The sequence below is a fragment of the Macrosteles quadrilineatus genome, unplaced genomic scaffold, assembly GCF_028750875.1.
Source record: "Macrosteles quadrilineatus isolate MER2022 unplaced genomic scaffold, UCM_ALF_1.0 Scaffold_6__1_contigs__length_79288215, whole genome shotgun sequence".
Taxonomy (NCBI): Eukaryota; Metazoa; Arthropoda; class Insecta; order Hemiptera; family Cicadellidae; genus Macrosteles; species Macrosteles quadrilineatus.
Genome location: NW_026542599.1, coordinates 6,355,610 through 6,375,970, shown reverse-complemented (window position 1 = coordinate 6,375,970; position 20,361 = coordinate 6,355,610). Strand labels below are relative to the sequence as shown.

Here is a 20,361-nt window from a genome sequence, read left to right as displayed (position 1 = left end):
TTGAATAAATTACTTCGTAAGTAGCTACATTTTATAAAATACGGCTTAATAGAACCGTTATATTGCTGATACTTATATAAAACAGTTTTTAAAGTAAGTATTAACTTATAGAAAGAAGTAAATATCGAATGAACAGAATATATATCTAAAACAATAATGATACCAATGAAACAATTCGGCATTTATATTTATTCTAACGGTAATCATTAAAATTACTCATCAGCAAGATTAAAGGTAAATTTTGGGCTTAAGGCGAGACAAAATAAAACCTCAGGGTTGCAAAATAAGTAAAGTCAAATATATTTATCACGTAATTTGTTACTACTGATAACAAAAATAATAACACAAAAACCTGAAACAAATAACAAAAATATTATGTGTAATTGAACATTTTTATTTACAATCTATAACAGGAGCGATGAAACGTGTTATACAAGTCAGCTGATAAACTCACAAGAAATTCAATAATAGGAAGAAATACAACAAACATAAATTAACCTGTTCTTCTAATTCAGGTGGAAATAAATTATTTGAAACAAAATGCACATTTTAGGGCTGAATGTGTTTGAAGTGAGCATTTCAATTGAAGAATTAGTACATGTTTTTAACAAACACAGATATCACAAATGAGGTGCAAAACAAAAATATAAACATTGTAAGGAATGTTAACAACAAAAGAGTACCTTTTCCCATTAATAAGACAAAACTTTTAACCGGATTTTAAAAGTCTTAAGCCATGATAGGCTTGATCTTCACAATTTCATCTTGATATACAAATTCATTCACAGGAATGTAAAATTATGTCTTTGTATGGAATTAATGTCTTACATATGTACAAAAATGTTGCGAAGTTCATATTTTTTATGGAAACGTTTATTTGATAACTTTGAATAATATAACTTTGTTTAATAGAAAATCACAATACAGTACCCGCTAATCTGTCACCTACAGGACCGGTACCATGGGCGGAACAGTGAAAATTTCATCTGAGGAGCAGGAATTTGCCGTTATCACGGAAGATGATGTTAATGTATCTGTGAAAGCGGAAATCATATTCATATAATATGAATATTTTGCCACAATTGAGGAAAACAAAAAATGGAAAACATTTGGAAATGGTCAAAATATTTATTACCGTGAAAACATTGTAACCGATAGGCGATGGCATAGTTAGATTAAGCGAGAAATAGAAATAGCTGAGGTTCTACTGTATTATGATCCTTTATCATACATAAATTAAATTTACAAAAAATATTCCTAAAGTACCAATCGACAGACTGATAAACTTTAACTTTAAGTATTAAACAAAAAATATATCTTTTGTTTAGTGCAAAGGCTTATCTCAAGATGGTAATGGGTCGAGTTAAGTCTATTCCAATTCAATTAGATCAACGGCAATACCAACTCAGGATTGATAGTTATGAATTATTAGTCTTGATTCATCATTCAAATAATGAATCATCAGTCATGATGTGAACTTTATAGAACCTTAACTCTTATGAACGTTGACAGACTAAACTGACCTTTAGCTTGCAGTATAAATAAATCCACAGAAAATTCTTGTTGAGCAATAACTACTGATTTCCCTTGAATATGAATTCAGTTCGTTGTTACTTAGAAATGTGAATAGCAGTCATTTCAGTTTCCAAGCTTTTCAATTTGATTTTTAAAGTATACTTTTGGAAATTAAAATATTGTGGTAAGGCCACATAAATTATCTTTGAGCAAATGATAGACAGAGTGTGTATGCATAGTTCTATTTTCTAGTTTAATAAAAAATTAAAACACACATTTTATTTTGAAAACTTAATTTTACTTTCTAATGAGTAGTTTAAAAAAAAATTGTTTGTTCCTTCACAAAAAATTGATTTACAGCTATCAAAGTGTTTTTTTCTTCATAAAACAACAGTCATTTAACAAGTTTTGGATGTATTTCATTAATCTAAACAATACCCCTCTAATAATATTAACATATATCGGATTAATATGTGGAAACTTGATTATTACACACAATCAAAACCAAACATTTCCTTGAAATAACTCGTGAAAAGTAAACATAAGGACCAAGTGATAAGCAATAATTTCCACTTATGGAATAAAGAAAGTTGACCGGAGGCTCAAATAAGTTTTGTGTACTGGCTGACAACTTTATTATAATAAACAGTTTTTTAAAATAATTTATACCTATATACAGAAATTCCAATCTAAAAACAAATTAATCTGAAAATAAATATTTATATGCTTTCATGTTATGTTTGCTTAAAAATCTTTACAAATAGATAAAGAATTATGCTTACAGTTTAAAGCTGAAGATGAAAAGGTCATACCACTATATTACCTAAAATATATTCTATCATAAAAGTTTTAAACCTTACAATAGAACTTGTAACTTATGTAATTAGAATAACATTTTAAGTAATCATAAATAGTCTAACATACATCTTTTCACCTTGATATTCAATAAAGTATCCGTCATTAACAAACTTTAAGGTATAGTTACTTAAAAATTTATACAATCCATTATATATTTATTTATATAATACAATAATCACAAGTAAGCAAATATATACAGATAATTATTGGTGTTAGACGAAGCAGAGGAGTTTGAAATTCTGGAGCTAGCACCTGAAAGTGAAACAGACGGTTTAGGAATCCGTACTTACTAAAACTTACTTAAACTACGTTACTTTGTTAAAATCTAAACTTAGTAGCAGTTGCAAACATTGTGCATTTTCTTTTTTTAATGGACACCAATCAAAAACTAACAAGAACTCCACATTAAAACTTTGGACATGAACAGTGCATATGGCCCAAGGAGATTTTAAGAAGATAAGAAGGCCTAAATATTGGCCAGGTTCTTGTCCCATCTTAGCGGCATATTTCACCCCAGACTATTTAGTAGTTGTAGCATTTATCCAAAAAAACACAGATACAAATGCAACACATATTACAAACACAAAGAGAGGCGTGTTATGATAAATCCTTATGTCTTGTGAATCTATAAGCAATCTATTGAATTCACAAGTAATTCTTAAGTTAAAATGGCTGAAAAAGTTTACTAGTAACATAGTGTAAAGCATTACTTTTTATACTGACGTTTTAATCAACCCCGGCAAATCCCTGCGAACCTTCTATGGCTTTGATGAGTTTGTCTCTCAGTTGCTGATAACTTTCGTAGGGCGGAAGGTCTAGCCGGTTAAAACTGAAAAAATAACAATAGATCAAAACTATCCACAATTTGAACAGTTTATTTGATAATAATTATCCTATTATTATCCTATGTAATTTCAAAAAAATTACTTGACCAAGGAAAATATGATGGTCTATCTATAGTACTGACTAACAATACTTTGAATACTGTTTAAAAAGGAGAAAAAACATTTATTCAATAAAAGAGATCTATACTCTTTCTGATAATAGTTTTCATCGTTAGTACATTGGCTAAGATACACAATAAAAGCTCACAAACATAACAATATTTCTCCTATCATAGAACTTCTTCTAAGAGTAGATTAAAGGAAAAATTAATTTTAACGTTTGAAGAATATATTATCCGACCGGTCTCACTATATGGAGCCAAAATGTGGATATTAAATAAAGAAGAAGAGAGAAAACACATTGTTTTTAAAAATAAAATAAGAACGATTTTTGGTTCTGTGAATGATAATGGTGGGTGGAGAATCAGGCATAATGAAGAAATACAAAATTTATAGAGACCACGATAATGATATCACAGCACATGCGAGGGTTAGACGGCTAAGATACATGTCATGTCGGACGTCTTGAGAAGGGATACAGGAACACTATTGAAGGAAGCAGGAGAAGACCACATGGAAGACATAAAAGAAGATGGTGGGACAGCGTGAGGACATTGCAATAGCAGGAGCGAAAGTAGATGAGGCATACGATCGGAAAAGATGGAGAGTATTTGTTGGTGGAGCCAAAACCCTTCTAAGGTATAGTAAGTAAGTTTGAAGAATATATTATAACAAAATATCAGTGTTAGGTTTTGAGACCTTTCATTATATGTCGAATCTATATCTTCTCAAATAAGCTAGGTGACCTCTATCAAGGCCCCACTAGAAAAACAGGCCATGCTGCAGGATCCATGACGTCACACTAGTGAATAGATTTTTTGATCAATTCACAGCAATATCCCCTATGTTTTAGGTAAATAAGCTGGTTGTTTGCTTTCCTTTAAATTTACATGAAGTAGCTTCACTAATACAGTACACTATTCACTTTACACTAAATAAAATGTGTAGGCCCTAGTTGAAAATCAAAACAAAATTGACAATCGCTTAACACTTTACTCACCAAGTATGCGCTCTTGGATAGTTGTCAGGCGTTCCCCATTTTTCGATTGTAAACATTTGCGGCCCATTACTTCCGTAGAGTTCCTTGAATCCATTCATCGGAACTCGTGAAGTTCCAGTGACAAACTGCAGCAGTCGTGATCGCATTTCGTTGGTGAACGACAGAACAACCTAAAAATTAATTCAGTATTGCTAAACAAGAATTTGAAAACTAGAAATATCAGTAGTAATTATAGCTATTTGAAATTTAATTATAGTTATTTGAAATTAGCTCAAATTTTACATAAAAGGCCACATAGAGTAAAAAAAAAATAAAAAAAAGAGTTCTAAACCATATCCCAAAAATATGAGTGGTTTGGAGTAATTTCCCTTAAAACAAATCAAACTAAACAAAAAATCGTCTGCCAAGATGTAATGTGATTGAAAATAAAAAAAAGTAAAAGCGAGAATCTTAAATACAAAATGACACTGATGTAGACACTAATAGCTTGTACAAACAATGATGTATCTCACCCTCCAAAACCACTGGATGACAATATGGTTTGGATGGTAGTCCCCCTTATAGAGTGTGTTTTGTTTCCAATCCTTGACGTCAATATTTTGTATGCCACACATCAACAGCTCCAACTCGTTCTCGTCAAAGATTTTGATTAGGTTGAGAGGCACTAAAGCGTTGAATCCATCCAGGAAGGCGTTCATTTGATCTTGAACTCTCGCTACAAACCTCCACTCTATCACCAACCTGTGAACAAAACTAATGTCAACAGAAAACTTAGAAATGTGACCTAAGACTATGGATTGAAATAGATTTTCCATTCAAGTACTAGTTCAAGCCAGTTTTTGAATAAAAAGGATCGAAGGTAGTTGAAAATATTGACGCCAAAAGGAGGCGTTGAGAGTGATAACCTCTACTGAAATAACAGGCAAAGATTTTACTCATAGGCCTATCTTTCAACGTCTCGGCATACTGACTGTTTATGGACAATATGTCCTCAATTGTCTGATACACGTACGCCAGAACATCTCTAAGTATGGAAGAAGACAAGATATACATCAGCATAACACCAGGAACGCTAGAAACCTCGACACCCCTCAATGCAGACTGTCCAAATCCCTGAATAGCTTCCCAGTGACCGCAATTAAACTCTACAATAGTCTGCCTGAAGAAGTCAGAAGTATGGATGTGGCTGGGTTTAAAACCTCAGTGAAGGAAAAACTTCAAAATAGGCCTATTTACACATTTAAAGAATTAGATGACGTGCCACTTTTTTAACTCGCCGCCATCTCAGTTTACTTTTTAAAATAAATTTGACGCAGTCCATCCGGAATCCCGGTCAGAGACGAAGCCTTCAAGTATTCAAGTAAGTATTCAAGTAAGTATTCAAGAATTGGGCAGGACAGAGTGAGGTTATTTAAACTGATTTGTAACGCATTTTTGCCTTTTGGGAAAAAGTCATAGTTGGCTATACAATGACATTGGCACGGTCAAGACACGGTCAGATATGGAGAATGTATGGTTTTCGATAACATTTTTGAGTTTGAGTTTTGGGTCCCCCAAACCCAAAAAGTGGTTATTGAAGTGATGTCTGTGTGTGTTTAGTATGTTATGGTCCTTTGAACTCGAAACAAAATGTACAACCCCCAATGCTATAAAATCACGGTTGAAAAGTTATTGCAATTGTGATCTTATATTAAATTATAGTTACTCCTACCGCTCACCCATTAAAACTGTTGACAGGCTAATGAGAGAAAGTACGAGTCAATTTGCTGATACCCTTTATAGAAACCAGTGGGTCGAGACTCAACTTGGGAACTGCTGTCTAACACAACTTTGTTGTCAACCAGACCTAATGGTTACCACTCTACCAATATGGCAACTGGAAGCCCAAGCATTGAAAATATCATGTCTTAGGTGTCATATCTTAGGTTTAGCTTTCAGCCGATGTTGTTCGGTTAAATCCTAGAAGTATTTTTATTTTTATGCATCACTTACTTGATGTATTCGTCCTTGTTCTCCTCGTTGATGGGAATGTTCGCTCCGTTAGGTTTCAGTTCTCGCTGACTCGTGTGGCCAAGACTGTCCTCATCAACTGCAAACGTCAACTCCAGCTCTGTCGGATTGTTTTCCTGCAACCAACAAGATATTTTCAAATAACAAATAAACTGTTTCTTTTTCTTAATTTGCAAAAACTGAACTATCATATTTACATACAAAAAAAGGATAAATTTATCAGCTGTTTGTCTTGTATTTGTTTATCAGACTACAAACTATGGCATCAAAAAATTAAATCTGTTCCAATTAAAATTATCATTGTTAGCCCAAGCGCAACTGTTAGTTTTCAAGCATAAAATACACAGTCCATGATAACTCGAAAAAAAAAATGATTATTTAAGTGATTAAAAACTATCCCATTTCAATCACATTTGAAATAAACGTGTTAACCTACATTTATTCAAACGAGATATGGGGAACCAGCATGATTGGACTATGGAAAGGGTTTAATGGGGTAAAATTGGGTTTTCCCATTTTTTACTTTCTCAATTTACTATTTATAGGGAAAGTAAAAATATACAACAACATCTTATGACAGTAGCCTACCTTTATCCAGAGTAATGAGTTGTAATATTCCGAGTCGACACTCTCCATGTCCTTCAGGTCAATGGGTTTACCAAGCATCATCTTGTAGAAAGGACGGATAAAGAAAGCTGAAATAAATCATCCACATCAGTAAAGAGTCATTATATACAAAGTTTATTTAAATAAAGAGGCCTGTAAGATTGTGTACAGTGATTAAAAAGACAACAATACATGTTCAACCAAGGCAACAAAAACCAATAACATTGAATTTTCTGATTTGAATCTTCCTGTGTGTGTCTAATTATTATTTTTTCATTCGATATTTCTTACATAGCAGTTCTTACCATCAAGTAATTTTCCGTGGTACACAGCCATCCCCGCTATTCTCCCGATGAATTTAAAGTAGTTGAGATGTTCTTCATTACACAGCCCAGATATAGGATTGATTTGTAAAGTGTAGTTATCCCTGGAACAATAAACAATTCATGTACATGATCTTCGTTCAGAGACGTTGAGCCTGAAATCTGCTTTGAATGCAGTAAACGAGAATCCAATTTAAATGCTCTGGGGTGACAAGACAATCATATAGACACATGCAGACCTGAGAAAGAAAGGACTGTAGAAAAGAAAAGACTATCTGCATTCTGCAAGGCACAGAGAAGTAATATACAGAGGATACAATACAATGTCATGGTAAAACTGTGCGCTTTTAGCTCTGGTATGGGGGGGGGGGGGCGGAAATGTACTTGTACCGAACAAGGATGAGCCTGAACAGCAATGGCCACATAGCATTTTGTACTGCAGTTATAGCACAAAGAATCTTCCTAATGTGTGAGCGTTGTAGTATGTGATGGCAAGGGGGAAAGGAGAGCGGAAGGGAATGACGAATAAAATTTCCTCTAGACACCAGTGACTGGTGCTAGACACCTCTTAAGTGTACCGAATGTATCCTCTGCATCTTACTTCTCTGTGCTGCAAGCGCAAGGTAAGAAAAGTAATATCATGTATTAAACACACTACCGGTACTTTAGAGATTCACCATTGTTCTCCTCAACACAAAATGACGACGACAACATAAGTTCTGATTTTGTCTGGTAAATTAGAAGTGTTTTTTAAAATAATATTATTCATTTATTTCCTGCTAATTCACACACTTAAAAATTGTTTTAATAAAATAAAATTATCTATTAAATATTGTATAAGCCATTTTCTGGTCTCTGATATGAAAACTAGCGGTTAAGTATTCCAACAAAAAGAATTTAGTCCACATCCAAAACTTAAACTGGACATGACACACACATCAAAACAGGCTTTGAATTTTACAACACCATGAGTAGGATTCAACAGCTTGATTATAAATCATTATTTTCCATCATTTTTCAAAATAACAAAACAGAGAACACTGACATAGTTACAGAACTTAAAAACTCTGCATTATTTCAAGCAGTAGTTATTTTGATGTTTTTAATCTCTATGTCTTGTACTTAGGATACAGAGAGTAAAAACAACCATACTTACATTGCGGAATACTCAAAAAGGCCATAATACGGGTTGAACATTTCCTTGGACAGTAGAAAGAACCACTCTCTCGCCAGACCACCATAGTCCAACCCCACTTCTCCTTCAAACTCCACCCACAGTTTGGTCTTGAGCAAGTCTGTCCTCGGGGCGTTGCTGATGATGCGGTACGAGTCCTCTAGTATTGTGGCTCTGCTCACCTTGATCTCAAACTTGTTGGGAACGTTGTTCTGCGGAACAAATGGTGAGCAAATTACCTCATAATCAACCTCAGATTATAAAGCTGAAGCTTATATAGAAGTGCGATTGACTCTCGACACTTAACAAATAGACTGACACTAAAATTAATAGAAGTAAACAAACACTGAAAAAATTAAGAGCTTTCTCATTAAAAAAAATATTAAAAAGCCTCATGGCTTTCCTTTACATATTTACAGGGTGAAGGCAATGAAACGGAACGATCCCGATACCAGCTGACAAGGAATTGGGGGCTATTAGAGTACGTGGCAAATGACCATAGACAAGTTGAAATTTTAGTAGCCATGGAGCGTTGCACGAGTGCACAGTACACACACGTTTGCTGTAAAAGCATATTACAAAAACGTGGATATTATGGTTTGTGTTTAGCGCACTTTCCGTTGCGAGTTCAGTCAATCGTCCCGGGCTCCCGTGCCATCAACGAAAGCTATCCTCCATTGGGTAAATAGTTTTGAAGCCACTGCTAGCACAACAAAACACTATAAAATGATTGCAGACGTTATGAAAACGCTAAAAAACGTCATGGGTTGACTTCAATTCATAATTCAACAATGTGTGCAAAACTAAATACACCATTTTACTGACACTGTATTAAAAAATATAATTATTTAAGGTGAAACATTAATTTCAATTCATGTACTTAGGATTTATGCTAATACAACTATTCTTCTTTTCAAAATGAATTATTTGTGATTTTTTTATATCGTGCCGTTTCACTGCCTCACCCTTTATTAGTAAAGTAAAAATTGGAAAAACTTACAGGTTTTCTTAACTGTGACTTCATATATTCATACTTTCTCTTATAATCTCTGGAATACGGCACCGCCTGAAAACACAGAACACATTCAATACAATTGGTCTAATATATAACTGAAAACTTATTAAACTTATATAAATTGAAAATAGTATTTTTTAGTGGTATGGTAACATAGTATAGGTAGTTAATAAAGCAGAAAAGTAAGCAAAACAATGTTTACTGCAAGTATCATTTAATCATTTATTTAGATAGCCAGAAACAATGTAAAATTAATGAGGACAAGTGGAACAACATACACCATGGAAGTTATGCAGCATTAGGTTATGGGTTGAAAAAAAAACTCTATAAAATAAACTACCAGGTAATGAACAGTAGAGAGTACAAATTATGTTTTACAAAAAAAGAGACTACTTACCGGACCAGCAATATTGGGGTTGGAAAGTCTCGGGTCTTCCCACTGTGTGGTTCTGGTATCTGAAAAAGAATTTGATTAACTATAAAAAAAGTACAAGTTACAAAAATAAGTTACATTTATTGGACAAGAAGGCCTTTCAAATAACTTTTGGGGCTTTGTTGGACAACTGTAGTAAGTTTCTTCTGAATCAAATCTCAATCATCTTTTCTGAATCCAATATATCTTCATTTCATTCTTCTCCTGTAGCCACTCTTCTTTTCCCCTCTACAGTCAACATTAACCTTAAGTATGATTATGTCTTTTTGGGTTTTTGCTGATCATTACGATAAACATTCATTGACAGTTATCTCTTCAATAACTATAGACTAAAACTAATCACCACCAAAATTGAACGGACATTTTTTCAAGTCCTCCTTATGTCTTCCTTAAATTCTAAAATCCTTTTGCTGATTTTTCCCTCAAAAGCAAATAAGTAATCAAGTAGGCTAACAAAGTTAGTTTCTACCTTATTGTGCTTTCAGAATGTTCTATTTCCTGGTCGGCATTTGAATTACAAGTCAATATCCACTGATCATTTTCTTAATAATTTGTATTTAACCGATAGGAATTGAAGGATTTTACAAGAAAATTGTGTGAATACCTATTAAGAATAATAATATCTGTCTAACTGAATATTAAGATTAACCAACTTTATCACAGGCCTAGTCGATTTTTACCTATATTCATAGCTACTAATACGTACAATTTACACATTTTAATCTTTTCCTTGGCAGAGAATTATTTTGCATTTGGATAGTGATAGCTCAATACTGCACATTATTTCACCAGTGTCATGTACATGTAAGCTATTTGTACTCACTGTGATCTATGAAGAATATCCGTCCGTCCGTGTGAACACGCTCCTCCCAACCCTCGGGTAGAGGTCCGAGTTCATCGTCCGGACCTGCGACTCTACGAGCAACATTAGGCGCCTCTCTCTGATTGGGCATCGGCGAAGCTCGGCCTAACCAACACAAACATTATATAGTTAGTTAGGTGAACTGTATGTCCTCTTCCAAGTAATTCATTACTATGGAATAAGACAGTTTGAAGATCTAATCATAACTTGTCCTGGGTTGCAAAAATTAGCTAGTCACAAATACTCACAATTATTAAAGTCTGAAATCAATGAATTGCTCGAATGAATGATTCTCGCCTATTGGGTTTGATGATATTTGGAGTGACTTAAAAATCGATCTCTACTCACCATCTATATGCACCGTCTTGTGAGCCAACAATATAGGAGTAAATATATGTTTCAAGTGTTATTAGTCATATTTTAATATACTTTCAGAAAATGAAATAAAACGTATGAAACAATGTTAAACAAGAAATTATCCAATTGAACTTCCAAAAACACTTCTCTGTTTTCAAACTTATGTTTTACAATTGTGTGTTTATGGCCCACATGAATAGGCTTTTCAAAGACAAAACTAACAACAGCTGACAATGCTAAGTCGCCTACAGTTACGAAACTCACCCGTCCTGGGGTCAACCCATGTGGTCGCCCGTGAGTTGTGGTCGATGAAGAAAACTCGTCCATTAGGCGCCACCTGGAGTGACCAGCCCGTTGGAAGGCCTTCCCTCGATGGTTCCGTGCGATTCGCTTCTTCATTCTGTTTTTGAGTCAAGAAACAGGAATTTTATTGTGTCACAGTAACAAAAAATAGGCATAAAAATCAGCCACGAGTTGTTGTGAGTTACAATATGGATGATTTTTTAAATGGTCTAGGTTCAGCATTGTTGTAATCTTTTATTGTTAAACATTGGTTTGTGAGTTGGAATGATAAAAAATCTGTGGAAAGGATGCGGCACTGGTAAAAACCCATATTAAGATGGAACAACCAAGGGCTTAAAGAGGACAGAGAAGTTGACATGGAAAACCTTAATGGAGTGGTAAAACTTTATCTTGGATTTGAAACGTCTCATGTTTTGTTAGACAACTTATTAGCTTAACATATTAAAAAATGAAGGAATATTAAGACAGTTCAAATAAACCAATAGAATTATTTTACAGTAGGTCATCTAAATATAGTTTTGCTTATAATATTTGTAAGCACATTGAGTTAGCATGTTAAAGAAGGGAAACTGTAGCAGAGTAAAATAAACCCTTAAATAATTACCAAATTTTGCCCATAGAACTTTAGTCTATAACAGAATTCCCAACTGCAGTTACAGAATCAATTAAAAAAACACACAAACTTAAAAAAAAAAAAATAATAAAAAGTAAAACAAGACAATCTGAAAAAAATTTAACAAAACTTACCGTTTGATTTTGACTATCAGGCCTCGGTTGAGTCGGGCTATCGACTACTTCGCTTGCCTGAAACCCAAAATATACCAGTTGGTGTTTCAAAAATAAAAAATAAAACTGTACAAAATTGACAATGAGTGGCTTCTAAATGTGTTAAAAAAGTGGACTCGTTTGTGTGGTATTTTTTAAAGCCTAAAAGCACAGTAAAAACTTACATATCATAAAAAGCTGTAATCGATAAGATACAGATGCAACTGAAGAAGTAGATGGTCTCACACTACTTTCCTCTTCATCCCATTATTTATCTTGAATACTTAAACCTGTATGCCTTCCGTTACAGAAAAGAGAAGAATCCTATCCAAGCTAATTACTTATAACGTCAACAACAGGTTACACAAATTCTGAATTCTGATTAAGCTTGTTCACTAAAATATCAATTACAAAAGAAATAATATAAACTTATTGCAAGAATTAAATAAAATAGGTTAGAGAAATTTACTGCCGGTAATTGAATTAGCTGTTATTTCCTAAACAAACTGCCAGGGTATAAGGAATTGACATCAAAGCATTATATATGTCCCTAAATCAAATTCTAAAACGTACAATGGAAATTTACGTCCAGTTTTTATTCTACATCATTAAAGGGCAAACACTCCAACTATTGATTGTTGAAGGACGAACCTTTATTCTTTTTTTGGGGCGGGGGGGGAGGAGGGTGAAACTATGAAAATCAAATACCAGACTGAATATGGGAAAACTAAGCCACAGGATTCACAACTCGATGTACTTTGTACCTTACAGCACCATGGGATGAACACTCCAGCAATCAGTCACTAATGAATAAATCTTTTACCAGGAATGAAAAACAGCAAATAAATAGCAAATTTCAACAGGAAAACCTAAGCCAGGGGATTCGCAGATCAACATTGAAGATACATCAACTCTCAATGGGTGTATGGATCTAACTGAGGCACCCCAGGGTAGTAAGGTATTTCCACCTGCTCGACACGATCCCACCAAGTATCGCTGAGTTCGATCTCACTGTCCATGCTCGCTTCGTCTTCTTCTTCTCCTTCCTCCACACCAATGTCCACGTCCAACTCCCCCCTCCACTCATCATCCTCCTGACAACACAATCGGCACAGTACATGCCCAAAGGTTCCGAGCTAATTTGGTTATTTGGATTTTTCAACATTATTAGTCGTAATTCCTGTACTTGATTTATTTCTAGGTAAACTTAGAGGTATATCTGCTGGTTAAAACAAGTGTTTGAAGTATACAAGGACTAGTTATATTTATTACAGTTGAAGTTAGAGAAGACCCCTTATATAGTTTAAATAGCATTAAATGAGGATTATTCCCTGACTTTAACATTTATCAGATGGGGCAATTGCTGTACTAAGACAAATTTTAGCTCAAATATGAATGTAGATAAGTGTAGGATGAGTAATATGTGTTTAATAGCTTTGTTACTGACTAAGATCACCAGTTCCTTTAGTCATGGCTATTAGTTAAAGGCTCAATGACGAAGGACAGTTGGGATTAGTTTTAAACAATAAAAAAGCTTATGAGTTTCAGTTTTTTTGAGGAATGAACGGGTGGCCTTTCGATTGTCTGGCGAACACTATAATCGAACACTATAATTTCAGAACAACAGATTGAGCAATAAAATTAGTGGTATAAAGGTGTAAACGATTATTTGCAGAACCACACTACTATTATTATTATTTGCAGAACTATTGTTTTACTTAATCCGTGACCGGCTTTCCCGCGTTCAGCCTCAAAGGAATGCGAGTTGCTTCTGCCTACAGCAGGGTCTCCGAGCCTGCAGTCACGGTGATTGCCGGTGTCATCCCCATCTTCCATCTTGTGAAGGAGCAACAGGCCACTTAAGACCTGAAGTAGACAGGGAGGCTGCTGCCAGAGAAGAATGCGACTGCAGTTTCAACCAAGTCTTGGGGTCGTTGGACCGCCATGCTCATTCGTAGCATCCGACCATGAGTGGAACGGGAGCATGGTGAGGTCGGGTATTTTGTGACCCAGTTTTTGTTGGGTCACAGGTAATTTTGGACCTTTTTGCACAGAATGGGAAGGCCGCCAGCTCAGACTATCTGTATTGTACCGGCACTGCAGACGGTCGTGCACACCTTCTTTTACGACAGGTGGCATGTCCGCCCTTTTTAATCTCCGAGATCAGTGTTGACATCACTCCCAACAACGTTGGAACTATACTCCAGGGGGAGGGCACCTGGAACTGTTTCAAGCAGTTCTCAGAGGCTAAGAAGGTCGATCTCGATAGGCCACAGCCTTCGGAATAAATAATAAGGAAAGCCCTAGTGGCATAGTTAAAATGGCCTAGCCCGAAGTAATGTGCTAAACAGTTCTAGGCTAGTGTCCTAGGAGATGAGGGGTTTTTTTAGCCAGTAGTCCGGGGACACTGAGCCCGCGGGAGTCCGGCACTATTGAGAGGCCATTGAGTATCTCAGTGTACGTTAATGCATTTATACCTCCGTCGAACACATAAGAAAATTCTACAGAAAACGCTGAATTTCATTGATTGAGCTATTAATAAATGATCATGTAAAACAAATGAATAACCTTTGTATCGAAGCTACACAATGACCAAATTTAAATTATGGTTGCTTAAAATATGCCTGTGTTAATCAATAAAAAAAAGACTAAAAAGAAATGAACACGATGAGTTTATTTTCAGGGACAGTAAACAATCAACCAATTTCAATCAATCTAATTCATTTCAATCAATTAACTTGTGTTTAAAATTGTAATTAGTTGAAATACATTTTTTTAAGTGTCTTTGTCATTACACATTTAATATACCTTCCATAGCTGTAAAATACACTAACATCAAAAATTATTTAAAAAGTTTGCTGCAAGCTGAAACCAACATGTTTAATTCCGTTTTTGGCCTACCTGACTGACATTGCTAGAAATGCTAGTTCTTCTGTTAGATTCTTGATCGTCTGCGCTGATGTGAAACCGGCGTTGGAACTCCGTCACCGCCGACTCCAGGATTTGGTTGCTTACTGAACTATTGCTCTCCACACTGGCAAAAACAAACAATTACCGGTAGAAGTTTAAAGTCAACAGATTACTTGCCTAATATTATCAGCCTAATAAATGTAAACACAAGTAGTCCTTGCTGTCTACCAATAAATGCAATTCTAGTGCCTAATTACAAATCACAATAAAGAAAAAACTAACTGCATTTACCGATGTGTTTTTGTATTGGAGTGTTTTGATGCACACTGTAAAAAACATTTTATTGGATTGGGTATCATGACAGTTTATAGCCTTTATATTTACAAAACTGTTCTTCATGTTAAACGTAATATTTCAACATTTACTAGAAACGTCGATAATCATAATTACAACACAAGAAACCGATATAATTTCCAAATTAATAAGCATAAAAAAGAAATATTTAAACAAAAACCATCATACATTGGAATACAATTTTTTAATCAATTACCAATAAAAATCAAAAATGAAACAGATGACAACAGATTTAAAAACGCTCTAAAATTACATTTGACACAAAATGCTCTCTATAAATTCAAAGATTTCTGGGCTAAGCAATAACAGCATTGACTTAAAATGTTTTAGGCCTATTGCTGTTTCACTGAACTATATTTTTGTTTTCACTGAAGTATGCTTTTGTTTTATACCTACTTGAGAGATGACTGTATTATTTTGTTGTTTTGTTCTTGTATATTGTATTTGTCTTTTATTTGTGTTTATATTTTATGTAATGATGAATTTGACACCATTCTTGTATATACAATTTTTTATACTAATGAATAAAGATGTTTTGAATTGATTTGAATTGAATTGAATTGAATTGAATATACTATACTGTATGGCACAATCGGTGTGCGTTTTTAATTTATGTTGATAGTTTTATTTTCAGTCCGCCGGCCTCTTAAAAAATTAAAAATACTCACTTAAACGTAGGTCTCTCCCATTGCGTAGTCCGAGCTACATGATTCACGTAATACGTTCGTCCGTTAGCATCTTGTCTCTCTTCCCATCCGGGAGGCAGTGCAGCAAAATTCTCATCGCCTTGCGGAACATACACAGCCTGTGCGACATTAAATTCCACATCAGACAACTATGCTCTATAATCAGGTGTTAGGTACATACAAGATCTTAGTTAAAATTTGTTGTACTGTGAAATTAATGAACAATGAAATTAAATACAATAAACAAGCACATCTTAACACAACATAACCAAAATTAAAACGGCAAATAAACTAGAAATAGAAACTTAATTATCGAGGTGTTACAATTTTGAGCCTAATTTTCCAAAGAATAAGATACCTACATTTTCAACTGTACATTATAGTACTAAAAACAAAGAAACAAAAGTGTACAAAAGTGGTACTTTTTAGGCCTATATATAAGAAATGAAAGCAAATGAAGGTCTCTTAGTGAAATTCCACTCTCTGCCTTAACAATATGTTTCAACCAACCTGAGACCTTCGTAAGAATCGATAAGACATTCTTCTAGTCATAAAAACACAAGAACTGTACGTTTTGTAAGTTATTTGTTGTTTACATTCTTCAAAGCAACCAAATACAGTTCATGCAAAGCATGGATTTCCTTTCGGTAAACAATTATATTGTTGCTGCTAATCTGTACATTATTTGCATGCAGTGTACAATTTTGGAAGGCTTATCAGTAGAAAACACTTTTTGTCACTTTGAAATCTTTACAGTGTGAAAGGAAACTCACTAGCCTTCTCCAACTAATAATTTTACACTTGTAATCAAGATTTCATACTGAGGATTGTAATAGCTTGATATTTCAAAACTATGGTTTGTAAACAATAACAAAATGAGCATATGATTTACACTTTTTTTTATTCTCTCTATATATTAATGTTTGCTTTGAATTCAGAGGAATTTTCATCTTCTTTGTAAACAGTAGTATTTAAACACATACAACGCAAGTCACAAAGTAAACTTTCAATACAGAATCGGTGAAAGAGTCTGTTACATGGGTTTGGACATTTTTAATAATCCGCCTGAAAATATTGAAAGCCAACTCTGCTTCAAACGTTTTAAGAATACAATTAAAAATATCCAATTTACCTCGTTACTGTACAATTGACTATTTACAGAGTCAAAACTACTTTTTTAGATAAATGAAAACTAAAAAAAAACATTGTTCCTTATGTTCAAAAATCCTAAGACTTTTCTGTTTGCATTTTTAGGTTAAGATTGTATTGAATATGTCACCTGTTTAGTAGCTTTTGCTATACATATATTTAAATATTTTATGTGAAAACAAAGTGAATTTTAATTTACAAATTTCAATTTGACCACATCATCATTGTATAAAATGGTAAATGAACATAGCTAAACTGCTATGATGGGATGCCTCCTGAAAGCTGTAGGCTTTGAAAGGCATATAACTTTTTTTATAGGTATCTCTCTTTGATAGCAAATAATGTAATCGCCAAGAAAGATTTTTCACACTATCATCTTGATAAAACAGTGATTACGTTTTGAATGTTGGGAATAAAAACATCTAAGTAAATTGTATATCAACTCAACACTTTTGAATTTCATTAACTACACTTCCTTGATAAAACTGTTTGTTTAATGAATCAACTAGAAAAATAACAACTGTTTCAAGAAATAATCTAATTTACTGAGAGAAAGATTATATATGGGTAAGTAATTATTAAATTCCCAATTACATATTTTGAAAAAAAAAAATTAAAAAAAGAGGTGCAAGAAATAATTGCTCTGGCTCATCAACTCTCCAAATTCCTCGCCACAAGTCAAATGTTTTTAAACGATAATTTATAGTAACAACCATGTTGCCTTTGAAAATCTCTACCTTACACTTGTGCCTAGAAACCCGTTTCAGACTGTCAATGACAGCTTTCATGTTAGTAGGGACTATATTTTTGTATTTTCATACATTGTTTTTAGGTAGGCTATTTTGATTATGATTTTGTAAATAAATAATGGCAAAAAATGAAGAATGAATCAAATAAATTAAATTGGAGATCAAGTTTTTTTTCCTTTAGAACTGAACATAATTTTTTTTCAATTATTTTTTGCTAAGGGATAAAAGAGCTACTTTAACACTTCAATGCCTAAGTTATGTACTTGCTTACGCCCCGTTGACAAAATCGATTAATAGGCCTACCATTCCTGCAATTAATAAATCTCCAAAACTATAAACATTTTTGAGTCAAAATTGATGACAACATGAATTTGGATCTGCACATTAAACAATTTATTTACAACAAATTATCAATATGCTTATTTAAATCTACCAGGTACAATAATATTTGCCACAGAGAGCTATTAAAGTTCCAAAAAACTTACATATCTACGTGAATCTTTGCTAAGATACGAAGGGGGGTTATGGAGATCAGCATAAAACACAGCCATCATAGAAATTAAAGTTGTTTGGAGTAGAAAAAGCTGTTATCAGAACAATGACTAACCCGATATTGCTGTCATGGTAAATCCCACAAGGGCTATTGGTCAATGTTTAGCCAGTAGACAAATTGTTTGGATTTGTGATTGTGGGTGTCTATTTTTAAAATAGCTGTAAGACAGACTATCAATGCACTAGGTTATAATTCAAAGAGTTTTTTTAAAGTCTAGAACTAATTTTGTTGTAAAAGGTGGAATACTTTTCCAGTACAACTAAGAAATTAAATGCATAACATTTTAGAGTGTTAGTTTTGTTGTGTGTTGTAAAGGATTGTTTGTTGATGGGATATTTTGCTTTTGTGAATAGCCATTTGGCTTATGGGATCAAGTTGTGGGACAATTCACAATCTGTAAAAGGAGATCAAACCCTACACACAAATTTATGGAACTAGCTGGGGTAGGACTTTTGGAGAATTGTAAGCATTTTTTTTCATTCTAAACCTTCACAGTTACAAATGTGTTAAAATTTTTACAACCTACAAATTGGTAGCTGTAGCAATAAGCAATAATATGTAATCACCAAACTGTAATTTCAAGAAACGAGCATGTAACTCCAAAAATTACCTGGTGGCTGTTTTAAACATATTTGACAGCCTACCAGCTTCTTCATGACTCATGGCGTACTTTATCTCAACAAAATCAAAACTACCCTTTATAACAAGTTCTGTGAAATTGTACGACTTCCATTAAGCACGTACCACTTTTCTTTGACTCAGCCTTTTGTGTTTATTGGCTCAATAAATTATTTTATTTATAAGTTTTTAAATCAGCTGACATCCCCTAACCTGGGCAGGAGTTTCAGGGGTGGTGGTGGACAATCCATCGGATCTATCGATCATCTCCCACCCCGGCTCCCCCTCCTCCAGTCGTCTGGTTCGCTCTTCCTCTCTCTGGCCATCCTCCCTGATATACGCGTGATATAGCTCCAGATAACCTTTCACCCTTGATCGGGCACTGTAAGAATTTGTGCTATTGAAAGAAAAAGAATCAGACACACTTGAATAGAACAAGGTTACACTGTAAAAGGTTAATGGGTTGAAAAATGTTATGTACAGTAGACTCCAGATTATTAACTGAATTAACCCAAACTGCAGATTACCCAGGATCACAAAAATATAATATACAGGGTGTCTCGTAAGTAAACAGCCGAACTCTGGAAAATAGTTCTATGGGTCAAAATAAAGAGAAAATACCGAATAAAATTTTTCCAAAATCGCTTTGTAGACCGGATATCCGCCATTTTGAAATTTGTCATTGGATTAAAATATTTTTTTTCCGACATGGGTCTGTTTTAGCTGAACATGCATAGGTACCGGTACCAAGTTTCATAATGATCTGATGAAAAAACTCGATAGCCTAATAAAAAAGTGTAAGGGAAATAAAAGACGGATATCTGGTTAACGAAGCGATTTTGGAAGAAAATGTTAACTTATTCTCGATTTTCTCTTTATTTTGACCCATAGAACCATTTCCCGGAGTTTGGCTGTTTACTTACGGGACACTCTGTATACCATGTAAGTTAAATGTATGTAAGATGAGGCTCATTGTCTTGCGGGCAATAGAATTTCCATTGTCTACTTCACCAATTACAACCAATAAGTTGATAAGTTAAATTTTGTTTGTGTTAATTTTTAGGCCTAAAGGGTACATAAACTCTCCAATATTAATGACGTGTTATTAACACCTAAACCTGTTAACTCTACAGCTAAACTCTACATTCAAAGTTAATATTAGTTATTTGCCAAGCAT

General features: G+C 34.0%; 1 protein-coding gene across 4 annotated transcripts in view; it reads right to left on the bottom strand.

Moving 5' to 3' along the window:
* LOC128996240 (E3 ubiquitin-protein ligase Nedd-4-like) overlaps positions 1-20,361 on the bottom strand; it is a 37,487-nt gene continuing 17,126 nt past the window's right edge. For 2 of the 4 annotated variants that reach the window (XM_054421401.1, XM_054421404.1), the window contains exons 6-21: positions 19,398-19,581; positions 16,098-16,234; positions 15,067-15,199; positions 12,148-12,204; positions 11,362-11,497; positions 10,702-10,845; positions 9,843-9,901; positions 9,431-9,496; positions 8,413-8,642; positions 7,239-7,360; positions 6,916-7,022; positions 6,310-6,443; positions 4,830-5,058; positions 4,318-4,487; positions 3,084-3,202; positions 1-2,625 (exon numbers count right to left, since the gene is read on the bottom strand). In XM_054421401.1, coding sequence (XP_054277376.1) covers positions 3,100-3,202; positions 4,318-4,487; positions 4,830-5,058; positions 6,310-6,443; positions 6,916-7,022; positions 7,239-7,360; positions 8,413-8,642; positions 9,431-9,496; positions 9,843-9,901; positions 10,702-10,845; positions 11,362-11,497; positions 12,148-12,204; positions 15,067-15,199; positions 16,098-16,234; positions 19,398-19,581 — 2,011 coding nt within the window. In that variant the 3' untranslated portion in view covers positions 1-2,625; positions 3,084-3,099. The remainder of the gene's footprint in view (positions 2,626-3,083; positions 3,203-4,317; positions 4,488-4,829; positions 5,059-6,309; positions 6,444-6,915; positions 7,023-7,238; positions 7,361-8,412; positions 8,643-9,430; positions 9,497-9,842; positions 9,902-10,701; positions 10,846-11,361; positions 11,498-12,147; positions 12,205-15,066; positions 15,200-16,097; positions 16,235-19,397; positions 19,582-20,361) is intronic. The other 2 variants (XM_054421402.1, XM_054421403.1) reach the window with 2 other exon arrangements.